Here is a 17,526-nt window from a genome sequence, read left to right on the forward strand (position 1 = left end):
GTCAAAATACTTATTGAAAACATGGAGAGGAAAAGGTCAAAACCAATAGGTGTGCAGCTTTGGAACAACAACAACAATAATAATAATAATAATAATAATGATGATGATAAAGAAGAAAGAGAAGAAGATGATGATGATGATGATGGTCCACAGTGATCCACAGCAAAAGAAAAAAAGAACAACTAAAGGAGGAGACGTCACAATATCGGCAATATCGTGATATCGCGATATTAAAATTGCCACGGTATATCGTCGTCATCATGTCACGATATTAATAGCAGCAAATCCCTTTAAAAGCCCAAGTTGTTTTCCATTTGTGCAGTTCCAGCACCCGCTGGTGGTTAATTTATTAGTGCAGTTTAATTTGATGCCACCTATGTTTAAGACTGACGCTAATCGCCAGTAGGAACCCATGACTGGCCACGCCTATTTCGTTGTGAATGCGGTTATTATGTACAAAAAATGAATATTGTGATGTTTTTTTATGAGCTCTTTTTTTTTTTTTTTACAATATCGTGAGCTTTTTATACATCGCCAACCTCTCCACAATATCGTGACAATTATCGTATCGTATATTATCGCATGCACAATTTTTCTTTGACTGCTGTAGGGAACCTCCATCAAACCATCAGCAGATGATTGGCGTGTTCTTGGAGGCTGGTAGTGAATAAAGCAGCTGACGATGTAATTTGATCCAAACCCATGAAGCGCTTTCTATACAAGGAGCAGGATCTTGACGCCAATTCAAGATGTTCCACGAAGCCAATGTAGTGCAGCTAAAATGGGACTGATGTGCTCTTGCTTCCCGGTTCTCATTGATAACCAAGCAGTGGAGTTTTGACTAAGTTTTAGTCTCTCAGTAGTACTTTGGGGGAGTTCAGTAAAAAGTACATTGCGGTAGTCAAGTTTGCTTGAAGTCATATATTTGTTTTTCGCAATCTTTGTAATTTATACTCAAAGTGGTTGCATGTTATCCATTACACTATTTTTCTATTCATTCAAAATGAACCGACATTAGATAGAAAAGAGTTGATTTTTGAAATAAAAAATGATCAGCGGCAGGGGGGCTTGTACATGAAATCAAAACAAACAAAAACAAGCATTCATGAAGATAAAAAAAACAAAAAAACATATTGTTGTGAACAACATTTTCCTTTGAGACGACGAAAGAACTAGAGTTTTTTTTTGTTTACGTCATTGTGGCCTTTGAGTTTTTGATGTGATTTTTATCTCCGGGGAGAAGGAGGGATTGCTCAGGTGGGTGGAAAGAGGTAGCATTGCGGCGGAAATGAAAGGGTAGCTGAAGAGGCTTTCAAAAAGTAGACAGATGGTCAAGGGGGTGCTTTTCAGAAGAAATTACCGTGAGTGGGTGCACAAGTCGGAAAGTCGGAGGATTTTAAGCAGTGGAGGGACCAGAAACTCAGGCTCGGTCTTGGGGCTTGGATGGCCGCCACTCATGCACACAAAGACGGTAAGAACAGAAGATTGTGAGTGGGTAGGTATTTTGTCCCCTCACCCCCCAACGCAATTTTTTTTTTCCCCGAGCTCATCGTCCTTCCACATAATGGTGGGTAAAATTAAACAAACAAGCGGGTCCAAATGTAATACGAAATATGCAAATGAAGTGACAACACTTTGTTACCGAAGCGCCGTAAACGCGACATGGCCTACAGGGCTGACATTGCTTTACTGATTTTGTCCTAGCCCTGATCCACTGGCTTACGTTTGGGTCAGTGTCGCGGGCTCTAATAGAGCATGTCTTTTTTGAAATTGCGGTCAGCAGCTGTCAAGCCGACCGAGCTCAGATTGCGAAGCGGGCGGGCAACATCTGCCGAGTGCTGCTTGATACTTCACGCCACGCGCCGTCTCCGGGAGAAAAAAATAAATAAAAAAGATAAATCAAAAAGCTGATCAGCCTTAGCTTCTTAGACACAGCGTCTAAAAAAAAAAAAAAAAAAAATTAAAACGGCATAGATCTTATTAACCGGAAAGCACCCGCGAGGCCGTGTTGAAGGACTCGTTCAAGTTTGAAAATAAAGCCAGATCAGACTGTCTTGATGGCAATTTACTTGGTACGCATTGGCCCAGCTGCTGATTGATACACTTGACGCGGCAGACAAGATGGCATAAGCTTCAGGAGATTAAAAATATAATCATGTTTCGGTTCATTATTGGCACTGCAAAAGTGGAGCTGTGAATAACATCGCCTGGTTTGTAATCCAGGTGCACACCTTTTGAAGATCTTTATCTAAATTGCATATACCGTGTGTATACATATACAGAATAAGAATGACATTTAGCATTACATCCTTAATACCTTAATACTCAGGATTTGCTCACATCTAACTTGGTTGGTGTGAAAATGTACTTCGACTGTAATGTGTTCCTCAGCCTCAGTATGAAACCAAAAGACAAATTGTCAGCATACGGAATGTATTGGCTCTTCTTAGCAATGCCAAACATATTTCTTTTTCAAGAATACGTTCCCATCAGGCCCACGATTTGAAACGCGGGGAATTCTGATTAATATGACTTTTGTGGAATATGAGTTAAGCAGCAAAATGTACTCGTTTTTAGCCATCCCTGGGGGCGGCCATTTTGTCTTACGTCGACTGAAAATGACGTCACACACTTGGGTAACGACCAATCGCGGCTCAGCTTCAGAAAACAGGTGAGTCGTGATTGGTCGTTACCTGAGCCCTGAGCAGTTGTGATGTCATTTTCAAGTGGACAGAAAGTGACAAAATGGCCGCCCCCAGAGATGGCTAAAAACGGGGTGGATTCATCCTTATTCCGCAAATGCAATATTAATCAGAATGCCTTCAACTAGTGGGCCTGCATGGAACATATTCTTGAGAAAAATATGTTTGGGTTGATTTCCCCCCCACGTTAATTTGCACAAAGGACTTTTTTTTTTTTTGTCTATTCTCACTTGAAAAAGAACTTTGGTTGCAGTGTAGAAGGATGTATTGTATAAGCCTGAAGAGAGCTGTGTCTGCTGATGAGGAGGCAGGGTTCAAAATGACACAACTTCCCTTTTAGAGGTAAAATTTATTGGTTGTCTGCCAAGGAGGTTATTTTGTCATTTTTCCAATGTAGAAAGCATTCACTTTGGGCTCACGTAAGTGCAGGGACGGAGCCAGAGATTTTCTGAGTGGGGTCGCCAGAGTGACACAGTGACACACTATAGTACTTTAATAAGATGAGACACGTGTACGCGCGCACATGAACACCTGCAATCTCACAATTTAGAGATTGTCGGGTCAGCCTTGGCGACACAGTGAAAATGGCCGAGACGTCACCGTTCATCATATCATCCGCCGTCGGGGTTGCATGAAATAAAATGCACAAATACCAACCTTGCCTTACACACTCATAATACAAGCGGGGACAAATCCAAGTAAAAAGCAACATTGAGCTGACTTTAATTGACTAGATAATGCCTTTTTCTTTGTTTCTTTGCTAATGTCACTTTTATCTCATGCACTGATATTTAAGCTAACAGTTAATCAGTGATCAATTGTCACAGACAGCTGACACCATTTTGCATATTGACAATCCACGGCCCATTCATTCAAATCATATCTAAGAAGCACAAGGGCTGGGGGAGAGAAACAACAATGTAGAATTCTTCACAATTCTAAACTTTGCTTTTCTTCTTTTTTTTTTTTTTTTTTAACTTTGGTCTTACTCACAAGATGTCTACGCATCTTTCCAAGGGTGCACAACGCTCCTCCTGTGTATTGAGGGAAACCTTTGAGATTATAGCCATAGCTCTTCATTACCGCTCGGCTCTAACCTTTAATATCTTGCCGTGGCCTCTGTGCTAACAAAGAAGAAATTGTTGACGGGAATTTTGTGAGCTTTTTTTGGCAAACGTGATTGACCCTATGTTAAGTAGCTTTATTGAACTTGTGCGGTGCATTCAGCCCTCCACTTAATACATAGTGTAGTAATTAATGTCTTTTATTTTCATCAGATGATTACACTAATCCACTGTTTTTCACCCCCCCCCCCCACTTCCAGAGCACAGATGTGTTGAATACTGCCGTGCTAACAGGCAAAGTGGTGAAAGTGCCTGTGAAAACTTTGGCAGTGGAGGCCAGTGGCTCCGTCACAGATGTAAGCAGCATAATCAGCTGCAGGTCCACGGACAAAGAGGTGCTCAAGGTAAGAAAAAATTCAAATACCCCCACATGTATTTTGCTACCTAGTACTTTTTAAGGATCATATCTCATGTTTTTAAACTTTCAAACGAGCCAAATTGTACTCGGCAGCCAGCGCAACGTTTCAATACGTTTTCAATACTGTGGTTGTCAACACATTTTTCATCTCTCATGAGATTTGATGAGGTCACGTGTCGTCATGCGGTATGGCAATTAAAACGCCAAACTTTTGTGCGCCTCATTAGGCATACTTTTCTTAAAGAGGAAGTCAACTCAAACATTTTTTTTCAAGAATATGTTCTATGCAGGCCCACTAGTTGAAACAATATGAGATAAGCAGCACAATTCACATGTTAGCCTTCTCAGGGGGCGGCCATTTTGTCACTTCTGTCGCCTGAAAATGACATCACAGTTGCTCAGGGCTAAGATAACGACCAATCATGGCGCAGCTTCAGAAAACAGGTGAGCGGTGATTGGTCGTTATCTGAGCCCTGAATGGTCTGTGATGTCATTTTCAGTCGACAGAAGTGACAAAATGGCCGCCACCGGAGATGCCTTAAAACAGGTGGATTTTGCTGCTAAACTCATATTTCATATTAATCATATTGCCTTGTTTCAACTGGTGGGCCAGCATAGAACATATTCTTGAAAAAAAATGTTTGGCTTGACTTCCCTTTTAGAGAATTACGTAGGTTGAAGGCAGCATAGCATGTTGGACTTGGGTATGTTCTTCCCCGTGCTTGCTTGGGTAGCGATAAGTGCCTAGAGATATGCGTTGTAAACGGACAGCAGAGTATAAAAAAGAATTTACTAGCCAGGCTAATTAGGGGGAACTGCTTAAATTTGCCAGGCAGCATATAAAATGGAAGCAACGGAAAAAGCACAACATGATCAGGTCGGCTCAGAACAAGCTAATAAGTGTAAAGCGGATTCAACAAAATATTAGTCCGTGCGGTGTGTTATTTATTGAGCCTACTTTACCTCAAATACAAAAGTTTCTTTTTTCGGGGGGGGTGGCTATGTGACTCGATGACACTCACCAAGAACTTGTTCCACTCTTAATGGGTGACACACGGAAGGATCCTCCTACACACAAGGTATTACGGAGTGCTCATCCCGGCCCTCAGTCCATGAGCACAGCGGGTTGACCTTTATATAATGGCTCCATGTTACCAGGAGAGCAGCAGCAGAGAAAAAGTGAGCGAGACAGAAAAATAAGGACCTCTACGGTCTTCTATTGCCATTGGCTTGGTGAAAGTCGCTGTGTTTAAAATGAGTCATCTAAGAGACAGAGAATTTGTTCACAATGCTTTTTTTTTTGGGGTTGTTCTAAAACGCGACACTGTTCATAATAATCCGGTTCATATTGTGGCCTTGAATGGGCTCTTAAGCTTAGTGGGATCAGTGACCTCTCAACGAATCATCAATGATCAGATGAAGTTGCAAAGCATGAAACCACAGCTTTTCTGTAGGCATATTCCTCTTAAAGGATTTAGCGGTACATACAGCTTTTGGTCTCTGTGTGCTACACTGCAGTTGCATTTTTTTTTTTTTTTAATTTGGCTACTTAGGAGCATGCTCACTGCCTTCACCTTTAAGTCGCGATATCACCAATCACCACCAAATGGCAAACATGGCTTGGTTGCACATACACTGGGTATTATACTGCCCTATACTACAACGTGAGTAGGCCTCATATACATATTTTTTTTTTGCAGATTTGGAATGATATGCAGGACAAACAAATCAACTCAATTTAATATTACATATTAACATTTTGAGTGATTTGATTTTTGTGAAAACGTGCCCAAAATGAGTTTTTGCACTTAATGTTGTTAGGTAGTTTTGTGTCGTCCTTGAATGGTCATATTTGTGTTGGAATAACAAAATCAGAGTATGGGGTTATCCACAAGAGTGAATTAAAGCCTGCTGTTTTCTACATACCAATCAATGTGAATGGAGCTCTTTTTTTTGTATGTTTTGAATGTATCAAAACAAAAACAAAAAGATTCATTTCATTCATATTTTAAATCTCATCATTATATTTAGCTATTGTGTCTTATGTTCAATCTTTTGTACAGTGCTTTGTTACAGCAGTTTTTTTTTTAAGTGCTCTAAGAATAAAGTTGAGTTCAGCTAAAGTAAAATGAAACAAAGATATTTTATCATGCGTCATGTTTAAGGAAATGTGGACGGAGGCTTTGCAACTATAGTGTGCTTGAGCCAGAAATCAAGCTCACTCTAAAAACAGTTGGGTTAAATATAACACAATTTTTGGTCAAAAATGGACCGATCCATAACTTGGGTCAATTTGACCCGACTTTCTTGGTTGTTTTTGCAGGAAAACAACCCCCAAAATGGGTAGTTTTGTCCAAAACAATGCAAGAAAGTAGCTCAAATTGACTCCATTTGTGTGTCGGTCCATTTTTGACCCCCCAAAAATGTGTTATTTTTAACCCAACTGTTTTTAAGAGTGCACAACAGCACAAAACGGTCGCGGTTTGTTTATACCGATGGAGACATGAGGCCGATGTGAGGTGGAAAGAGAATATTCAGGGAATTGCTTCTGCTGAATCGCACAAGGGCTGCAGAATGTGTTTGCCGCTCTCCATCTGTGGACCTGTGCACCGTGTCACGTGTTATATTTCCAACTGGAGAAGCCAATAAATTGGAAATCAGAAAATACCAAAGAGCACCGGAGGTTTTCTGGCGGAAGTAATTTGACATGTTTGGGGGGGGAAAAAGCTTCATGGGCAGCCTTCCACAGCATTTCCACCGGGATTCAAACTGACTTACCTCGAAAAATCATTCCTCCCTCTGCCGTTTCCTCACATTTTTTTTTTTTTTTTATTCCACCTGCCTCTTTTATCTTCCCTCTCTTCTGGCGCTACACCCTATTCTCCAGTCTAGTGCTCTCCCAATTACCTCTGTGGAGCCACTGGTTTGTTAAGATAAGTGAGGCGGCGGCGGCGGAGATAGGCCTCCAATCTTAAATAAAACACACCAACTGCTGTGTCGCACCTCATTGCGCTTAATGGCCGCGACGCCGGTGCGCCCACCTAGAGTACGCCACTAAACTCGCGGTCGTAAGACAGAGCTGATTTACATTCAGTCACAGTTTAATCAAGACTCCAGTGTGACTTCTTACGTTATATTTAGCAACATGGAGATGGACGGTGCCTGCGGTTAAAACAAAGAGACGATTGTATCTTATAACTTGGTACCCTAGGCACTTGGATTTGTATCTTTTCGGCCTTGGATTGACGTATTGGGACATCTGGTCAGTACACATACAGGAAGTGAAAATGGGAGGGAATTTAGAGTTGACTTAAGGAGTTGGAGCAACCACTGAGCATTCCATTCCGGGCATTGGAGGTTCCAATTAGGATTCTTTTTGTCACTTTGAATTATTATTACACAACTCGCCGTAGTGAAGAATCAGTGCCAGGCATGGGTTTGTTTCCGTGCAACTAGATTGTACAATCTGCTGGGTATGGACGATGGTGATGCTCAAAGTAGGGCCCTTCAGTCCAGGTCAAAAGCATCTCTTAGGAAGTTAACTGAAAATGGAATCGGCACAGATAATCGGCCCGGCCGATAATCGGCCCAGCCCTCATTTCACCTTTAAAAAACGAACAAAAATAACTGCATATAATTACTGCAAAAAATTCCTTTGTTATCATTTTTGCCAATTGATATCATACATGGCCTTTTGGGGTTCATTTCAACTGTATTTATTTTAGTATCGCTGTACATCCGTAGCTACAGAAAAAACAAGGTTTGAGGATTGTAGTTAATTTTATTACACAATACTTAGCCACAAGTACTCCATATATAAAAAAAAAAGAATCAAATGACTACTAAACGAATAAAAACTAAAGTAAGTGAATGATTTTCAAACGAAACAAAAACTAATCAAAACTAACACACTTGCTCTAAAAAAGTCATTCAAACTAATTGAATTCAAAGTACAAAAGTTAAGGCGAAATTTAAACCAACTATAGTGGGAAAAATCCCCAACTATTCTGCTCAGACCGTGTGACTGCCTCGCCAAGATACAATGTTGGAAACGGAGGCATCTATTGTGGTAAGTGAAGGATATTCGTCCTTCACTGTAAGAACACAAAGACGTTTTGAAGTTTCATGGCTTTCCACAAAGAGCAGATGTGGAATTTCTGACCTGTTGTGATTAATCCGTAACTCGAGGAGGAAAAAGTCTTTCCTTTGAAATACTGCTTTGTTTTTGCAGGCAGTCTGTAACCCCTCTGGTGTCCCCTTTGATTTGCCATTTAAGGTTGCTAAGGAAAATTAGATACCCGGAAGACTGATAAATCGCCTAACAACGATTTTAGGACAATCGCTCTATCGTGAAAAAAAAAAAAAAAAATCGTTAGACTTCACCAAATATCGTCATAACGTGTCATTGTGAGTTACTTTGTGATTGCCACTCCAAGTTGGTCCCACCAAAGACTTTCAACCAGATTTCTGAGTCAGTGTTTGTTCATTTATCCCAAAGAACACGTTAGCGATGCAGGACGGGGCGAGAAAGGGCGTGGCCGACAAACTGCCCCCCAAACAGTCGGAATCACACAAATGCCCGGACCGTCTTGAATAGATGAACGAAGCCCCCCCCCCTGTTTTTTTTGTGCGTAGGCGTCGGAGCGCTGCGACTTTGTGTTTGTCACCGGCAAGGAGTCAAGAGGGAAGAGCCGAGTGATGATCAACTTCACTTACGGTTTCCTGAGCGCTCAGCTGGAGATGAGCGTGTGGATGCCCCGCCTGCCGCTGCGCATCCACGTGGCCGACCCCGAGCTCAACCAAATCAAGGGCTGGAGAGTCCCCATTACGACCAGCAACCGAAAGTGAGGACATTTCTGTGGGGGGGAGGGGGGTGACTTCCATCCATTTCCACCTCATCCAAATTTGACTTCGTTTTCATGGTCAAGGCAAGTCGCCCCGATCAAAATGTCCGCTTCTAAGGGTGTGCTCGTACTTGGACACTTCTGCTACTGTGCTTAACCTTCGCTCTACTGACCCTGAATAACTCCCACTGCGTTGATCCGCATCGATAATTACATATAATATCCCACGTGGTATAAAATGTTGTATGCGGTAAGGGTTCAATCTTAGTGCTTTTTTAGCTCCTGTCTACACGAGGTAGTTAATCACAAAAACGTGCGTGCGCTGCATTAGGGATGTAGGAAAGCGGAGGAAGTACATATGCCCCGGAGATAAAGGTTAGTGGATTTTTTTTGCCCGGTGCTGTTCAGTATCGTCATTATTTTTCACTCGATACGAACGATGACCCGTTTCTTTACTACAGTGTAACAATGGAGTATTTTGGTTACTTTTCACATCCCGAATCGCTCAATACTTTGCGACTGACACAGCCAGGTCAGATATGACAAAGTCTCTGTGGCCATCGACTGTGAAAAAGCAGCCCGGGTTTGTTTTGGTGCATCCCTGCGTGCCGGACGGCAGTGAAACCGAAGCGGATTTTAAAAGAAGAGTTACGCTAAACGGAGACGGCTTCATCGTTTTTTGCTTGGAGAAAAGCACTTAACTGCCCTGATAGAACGGATAACAATGTCAGTCAACGTTACTTTCAGGTTGGAACTTGTGTTTTGTTTAAAACATTATGACAAATCTAAACAAAGGTTCCTCGTAGGCAAACTGTAACTTTGAATTCGCACAAGGAAATGTTTCGAAAAGAAATTGAATATTTGCCCTGAGAGGGTGATAGCCAACTGAGTGTTAACTCAATCCTGCTAAAGCGGACCAACAACAACAACAACAACAACAACAACAAAAAAATCAAAGACTTAATTCTTTTTGCATTTCCAGAGCAAGTTCATTCATAAGAGGACCCAGTCGTCATTCTCTTCCACTTTAGACCGGGATCTCGGTTTGCTTCGTTTCGGGGAGCTTGTTTGCGAAAATTACAAACGCACACAATCGAGATGGGATTAGAGTTCCTTTGAGTAGCTGATAGTGGTTAGAATGTTGTGTCCGAGACGAAGGGGAGCTACGAGAGCTATTAGCACGTCTGCCTCACATTTCTGATGCATCTTTAGCATGTCCTTCCAATCATTTTTTTTTTTTATCAACATTGCTCTGATATTGCGAAACTGTTTCTTGTGTTTTAGAGCCACCTGGAATAGCGAAGAGGAGGAGGAGATGCGCAAGGGCAGGGGTTGCATGCTACAGTATCAGCATTCCTCGCTCAGGGTGCTCACACCCTTCCAAGCCAATTCGGATGCGCTGCCAGACATGCTAACTGGGGCGAAGCCGGTTGATTATTTCCTGGGTCCTGATTGGCAGGTAAAAATATTGACCTGAAGCAAACATACGCAGCGCAACTACTTAATGAAAGAAAAACAAGTTGCCGCGCGTAATATTGCGTTCGGGGGTTTATTCGACTGTTGCAGGAATGCGTCTTTCCGTTGGATGTACTTTTGACAGCGGAAACCCATTTGGAAGGTTGATCTTTCAACACCCACAAAATATTAAATATAAAATATTATTTTTCCTCCAGCTTATGCCTTTCATTTATAATCGACACTGGAATGTGGTTCTTTTCACCAAAACGCTTTTTAAAAAATTTTTTTTTACCAAAACGCGGAGAAAACGTTTTTTTTTTTTTTTTTTTGTGGAAAGAAAAATGACGAGCAGAACAGCGACATTTGACACCGTTATTTTCCCCATCTTGTGACGCCTCGAATTGTAAAATAACTAATAAAACAGGGCCGAGAAAATGATTTTGAAGACACGAGTAATTTGCTAGGAGACGCAACTCAGAAACACGTCGGGAGTGACGCTTCAAGCTGCTTATCCTGCTTCTAATTTGACTCTTATTAGGAGTAAGAGTTTTCGTAGAAATTCTTCTTATTATTATGAGGGGGGAAGTGCCAGGCTGTTGTGGTTCTCCCACTAAAGCTCCTGAGCATTTCTTGAAAGAATACGCTGCAAAACAGCTTTTGTTCTTCCTTGTTCCCGATAGGACTTCCGTCATCCGCCAAAGAACACCAAACAAGAGTGAAAAAGTTTTGCCGTCTGCATTATTCCGTGGGGCAATCCGATGCGCTGCGAAACCTGCTATCGTTCGAAAAGGATAACTTTGTTTCTCTGGTTTGATTCATAGGTGGACGTGACCAATCTGGTGCGCTATTCTCTAAAAGTGGCGGACCCAGATGTGGCCAGGGTTCAGGATGGGGAGGTGCTGCAGGGGCGAGCTGTGGGCAACACGACCGTTCAAGTGAGTGAGACAAAACGCTTTTCACGCAACAAATCCATAACATGTCCGTAGACATGTTTGTTTTTTTAATGAGACGTGGCTTTCTGCAGGTGCTCTCCCCGCTCACGTCGTCGGTCCTAGCCGAGGAGGCGGTCACAGTGGCGGATGATAAAGTGAGTGTGACGGAGTTGGGAGTACGCTTGGTGTCCGGACTCTCGCTGTCCCTGCAGCCCAGCCCGGCGGGCAGCGGCGCCGTTGTTGCCGTGGCGACCACCCGCGAGACGATCACGCGGCTCAAACAGGCAAGGAAGTGGAAAATTCCGAGGCTTGGAGCGTTAAATTGTTTGCGCCTTTCAGTGTGGGGTTTGCGTGTTCTCTGTGTGCTCGGGTGGGCTGTCTGTGGGTTCTCTGACCCGCGGTTCCAAAAAATGTGTACTCACTCATAAGTGTGAGCGGCAGACTCTTTTCTACGTGTCCATCTTGTTTATTGACAGGTGAATAACCCAATGTGTGCCCAGCTTCCCCGTGACCCCCGAAGAGGACTGGAGAGAAAGTTAATGGACGGATGGATTTCTAGTCTAGCCAATTCTATTTAATCTGTGGGAGCAAGTCTGAGGCCCAGCCAATCACATAACCGGCTCTGCCTCAAGTGACTTGATTGACAGAGCAAGTCACTGAGCTGAAAAACGGCATTGCGAAATAAAAAGGCCATTGTGGAATGGGGGCATTATGAAATAAAAAGGGACAAAAAAAAAAAACAACATTTTTTTAATCTTAAAAAATCTCGTAAAATACACATGTATTTTAAAAATGATTTTGTTTGAATAATCATCATGAAATATTGAACTATAATGAAATGATTAAAAAAAAATAGATATTAAAGAGTCTTATAATAATATTACCTTATTTTACAATTTAATGGCCATATTCTCTATTTGTCATTTTTCAAAATAGGATTTATTTCAAAATGTTGTTTTTGATGATTTAATTTGGACTCTTTTGGGCTACCATAGTCAACAGCCAATCACGGGGCAGCTTGATTGTACAAAGTGTCCCATGTGAAAGGGTTTTGGGGGTGAACACACCTTATATCCGTTTTTTGATCATGTTAAACATTTTTTTACCAATTTCAGTTTTTGTCGGGAACGAAGAGACCAGCAGAAATCCGATCCTGTATGATGGAAGACTTGCACTATTCAAAGAGTAAATTTGGATTTTCATGAAATCCAGAAGGGAGAAGACTCCAAATTGTCCGACGGTGTCAATGTCTCTGGAGTCACGTTGAGACCAGAAGTTTTTTGACCAAGGCACAAGACACAATTTATGGTCTCTGAAGGTCATCGCAAAGCTTTTAGCCAACATTTCAAGGTCCATAAGTCAAAGGCAAAAATGAAAAGAAATGACCCAATTTTCCGTAATAGCCATAATCATTTAAGTCATCTCCAGTCAGAGTTCCTGCACAGCAAGCAGAGGAATTATGAACGTAACATTCCGAGCACTTTAAACCTGTCATGCATTATTCACATTTTCCAGCACTGTCATTAAAGTCCTCTAAAATCAAGAATTGAACATAAAGCACCGCCGGGTAGCCTGTTGTGACGATGTCCTTTGGGGATGTCAAATCACTTATGTTCTCCCTTTATCTCTCGGAATGCGAACGCGCCGCGTTCACAGTCGCCACAATCATTCCGCGGCTAGCGTGCCGAGCTGGGCGGCGGACGACTCTGTTGACGGCTCGCTTCGCTCGCAGCCTCTGTGGCCGGTCCGGGCCCTCGTCTCCGCCTCCGCCCATGTCGAGGATAAAGCATTACCGAGCGCAGATGACCGGCCAACTGTGTCTACCACGGAGAGCTGTTAACGATCTGCTCAGGGCCGTTTTTTAATGTATTCAAATCCAAAATATAGGTTATTTCTGCGGTTCCCCCCGGTGGCTCATATTAGCCGCAGGAAATAGGCCATTGTGTGCTGATGTGATCAGCGTGACCGATTCCGCTCTTGTTACTGCAGATTTTGCGAAGCAGGCGTATCCTCTTTGGTACAATTACACTTTTTTTTTTTTTTACGGGGCTATAGCACTCCCTAGAGTGTCAGGGTAAAGACATCAGGATAGGCTATTTAGGATACTCGGGCAATGACTGGGTCGTCTCAAAAGCCAAAGACTCTGGGTTGAAATCCCCGCTCAGACTTGTTTCCCGCAGATAATCCGGTTGACAACAAAAATGCATCTTGGATTTACTCAAAACCCCAAATCGCTCGTGTCAAACTCAAGGCCCGGGGCCTAAAGTGGATGTCTCGACCGAGTGTTCTGACCTATTCCTTGCTCTCTTATTCCCAGGAAGCCGCCGTCAGTTGCTGGGTGCTGTTCAGCGACGGCGCCGTCGTCCCCCTGGCGAGCTTTGACCGCAGTATCTACTCCTTAACAGTCTCCACCCCGGATGAGTCCGTGGCGACTGTTCGCCGCACGCCCGGGTCCACGTTTGTGGTGGCGCAAAGCGAAAGCCAGGGCCAAGGGGCTCTGGTCAGAGTGGAGTTGAGGATCTGCGAGGAATGCCAGAAATCCAAGAGGAAAAGCAAGCTGGCGGTGGGCTCGGGGCTCCTACGGATGAACTTCCAGGGTGGCGGCCGAGTTTTTGGAGGAAAGGACGGCCTCGGTAAAGACAACGGTAGCGATTACAATGGGGGTGCTTCAGAAATGGCAGGCGATCTTAAAACAACGGTGACGTCAGAGCGTTTAGTCACAGATGCAAATAAAGATCGCTTTGGGACCATACCAGAAACTGGCGCCACGACCACACCGCTAACCAGAACTGTGCAGTCACGCGTTGCTTGGACCAGCAAGGCTACACAAAGTTCTCAATTCATGGCCACTTCTACTCTCGGTGTCGAGAGAGCTTCGAGCACTGCCGGATCCGCCGAAACTTCAGCTAGTGTTTTTGGTCAAGGAGGACAGACGAGAGGCTTTGGCAACATGCTCGACAATCCAAATTCACCTCCAAACAAAGGCATCTCTAAAGCGGATGTTTCGCACAAGAAAGAGCCTCCCAAAACCAAATCCCCCAAAGTCATTGAGAGTGACCTAATACGTACATTCCGCTCCATGTCCGACTTGGAAATCGGCATATATTCCTTAGTGGGCGTGTTGTGTATAGCTATCTTGGGTTTTTTGCTGAACTGCGCTTCATACAGGCTCTGTTTCCGCAACCACAAGACCCCTATACAAGCGGGACCGACACCCGGCGGGGACCCAAAGGATCATAAGCATGACTGGGTGTGGCTAGCGAGCCACAATCCGCAACCCGCAGCCTCGGGCGCACCCGCCCAGGTGTCAACGCTGACCCGCCGCTCCGCCGACGCCAAGGGCCACCGCACCGCCGCCAACACCCCGCCCGCCGCGGCCGTTCCCGAAAGAACGGCCACCTTGGGGCGCAGCAGAACCGGCTCCCAGCAGCAGCTGCAGAGAAAGCTCGTCGACCCCATGGCGAACCGTTCGGCCACTTTGCTGGCCAGGCCTCACCGAAGCGAGCCTCTCCGCTCGCCCACCAGCAAGAGGAACCAAGTGCAGTTCACCACCTTCACCACGCTGGACATCAAACATTTGGCTGCGCTGAAGAAGAACGGTGTGGACTTTAACTGGACCAACCAGCAGCAGCAGCAGCAGCAGCAGCAGCAGCTGCTACAGCAGCCACAGCAGCAGGTGCCCCCTACTGAGCCACAAATTCCACGACCTGACATGCCCTGGCCTGTCGTCAAACCCCTTGGGGAGCCCCAGTGAGTTTTGGGGGTGTTCAAACCCACAGAAGCATGTACAGTGTTTAGTTGTCAAGACATTGGATGAGAGGCGGCTACATCACAGGGCACATACAAACACTCACGTTCACACTTACGTACAGTGTGCACTAGGGATCGAACGTCGAATCGAAAATCGAGTTCAAAACGATTTGCCCCGATTAATCGACTCGATGAATCGAAAATCGAGTTGATTAAATTCATCTAGAAAATGGTATGTCTTGAAACTTTTTTTTTCATTCCAGATGCCAGATGCCGACACATTTCGAATGTGAGACAAGCATTTAAAAAATCGAATCGAATTGAAAACCGGCAACTGAAAATCGAATCGAGGCTCGAGTGAATCGTTTCATCCCTAGTATGCACACTTTAGAGGTACCTAGCTTGTTTTGGAATATGGGTAGAAGCGTGGGAATGTGAACTGTGAGGCCGATGTGCCAACCGATAGGCCAACGCGATGCCCCACAAAGTGTATGACATGAGGAAAGTCTGTAAAGACAGCCAATATTTGTGCACTAAATACAAAATGATTGTTTATGTACCTGGAATAAGGGTTCTGTAAATACAAAAACATTGACTTATTTCTACATTTACAGCTCAAAACTTTTCTCCTACATTGGAACACCTGTGTAGACACTGCAGATAAATGAGGACAGATGCAGAATAGAAGAGATTGTTATTATTTTTTTGTAAGCAATGCATTATTATGATTGTTATTTATTTATTTATTTATTTATTTATCTATTGCCTTGTTTTTAGACTCCCTAAAACACCTGCGGACTTAGAAAATATGCGACATTTGTTATGTTAATTTTAGCAATCCGTCCCATTAACATACAGCAAATATTTATGGAAATGAAAAGTATGTTATGCAAATATAATCTTTGCTGAGTTTTGTAATTAATTTGGGGTTCCAACTACCCCCCCCCCCCCCGTTTTTCCCTAGGTAATGGTTATTGTCTAACCTTCTTGTCTCTAGAATGAAAGCAATGCATATTCAACAGATTTTATACGTACATATAAATGCATCACGATGCCTTTTTATATGTAGCATCCCAAAAAGAAAATGTCATGCGCGCTTCCAATGAGATCTTGCCAAGAAGTGACAAATAGATGTACAGTATTTGTCTGGAGTGAAATTTGCTTTCATTCCGTCATTGTTTTAAAAGCTTTTCAATAGTGGAGTCATTCACATGAAAGCCGCGTGGTGAATGATTTGGATTATCGGCTAAAGCCCTGCGATGAATCAGTCGGATTTGATTATTTAATTACTATCGAATGGGATTTGGGGATGAAGTCATAATTCGGTGAAATGGACTTTGCCAATATTAAATCTGCGTCGGTTTAACGCCGCGCAGAGGAGTGAGTCTGAAGGAAACAATTAAGAGGCGCTTCATTGCAAGGGCTTTCACACAATCAACTATTGATACCCCCTTTTTATTCCCCACAGCTGCACCTCTCGGACCGGTAACCCCCCCCGGGCCTTGTTGCATTTTGCTTACGAAAACACGCACCTTAGAAATTGACTAATTTCTCACTCCGCAGAGAGCTGAAGAGCGAGATAGGAATTTGTCCTCTCCAACATCTCTTGGGGCTAAGTGGTGATTCCGATCTTGCCTCGATGGCGAGTGCTCGATAGTGAACCACGCAGGTGAACAACGAGCTGAAACAGTCATACGTAATATGTAATATAGCATGTCAAAACATTATCACTTTGTCAAGTTTTTATTATTGTACTGATTTTTTGTTGCAGGTATTTATATCATCATGTGCAATAAAAATGTAAACATCGCGATGCGTGTTTAAATATGTCTTTTTAGTTCACACAGGTAAACAACAAGTGGGCAAACTAGTCAAGTAAAGTTATCCAAGATTTTTGCTTTGTTATCCTTTTTTTTTTTTTTTTTTTTAAAGATTTTTATTTCATGTTGGTTTTATAACCTTTTTCTTTTCCCATCAGAGCCAATCATTCGCTTGACTCGTTTGGCACAATTCGCATGGTTAATGCAAGCCAACCACTTATCTGGAATTGGACCTTAGTTTCATCGGCCATAGTAAAAAAAAAAAAAAAAATCTCCCTAGCAATGTGGGAAAATGTGTTCAATGAAAGCAAGGTTAAAATTTTTGGCCATAATTCTAAAAGGATAAATTAGAGTACAAATAGGTTTGGCGCAAACAACACTGAGAGTGCCGCATGGTGGTGGCTGTTTTTCTTCTGATGGAACTGGGCCCTTAGTCAAGGTGGAGGGAATCGTTTCAAATAGCGGGAACACATATAATCTTCGGGCTCATACTAGAAAGTAAACAAAGAAAAAAAAAACTATTTGAACATCTGAACTT

At 43.2% G+C, this 17,526-nt stretch overlaps 1 protein-coding gene across 1 annotated transcript in view; it reads left to right on the top strand.

Annotated features, from left to right (window-relative positions):
• Nucleotides 1-16,978, top strand: part of LOC147135721 (transmembrane protein 132D-like) — a 30,878-nt gene extending 13,900 nt beyond the window's left edge. The window contains exons 5-10 of the mRNA XM_086054212.1: nt 4,027-4,170; nt 8,820-9,028; nt 10,313-10,487; nt 11,308-11,421; nt 11,511-11,702; nt 13,736-16,978. Coding sequence (XP_085910338.1) covers nt 4,027-4,170; nt 8,820-9,028; nt 10,313-10,487; nt 11,308-11,421; nt 11,511-11,702; nt 13,736-15,172 — 2,271 coding nt within the window. The 3' untranslated portion in view covers nt 15,173-16,978. The remainder of the gene's footprint in view (nt 1-4,026; nt 4,171-8,819; nt 9,029-10,312; nt 10,488-11,307; nt 11,422-11,510; nt 11,703-13,735) is intronic.
• The last annotated feature ends 548 nt before the right edge of the window (nt 16,979-17,526 follow it).

Source organism: Filicampus tigris, chromosome 15, assembly GCF_054856515.1.
Source record: "Filicampus tigris isolate MCC_2025a chromosome 15, RoL_Ftig_1.0, whole genome shotgun sequence".
Taxonomy (NCBI): domain Eukaryota; kingdom Metazoa; phylum Chordata; class Actinopteri; order Syngnathiformes; family Syngnathidae; genus Filicampus; species Filicampus tigris.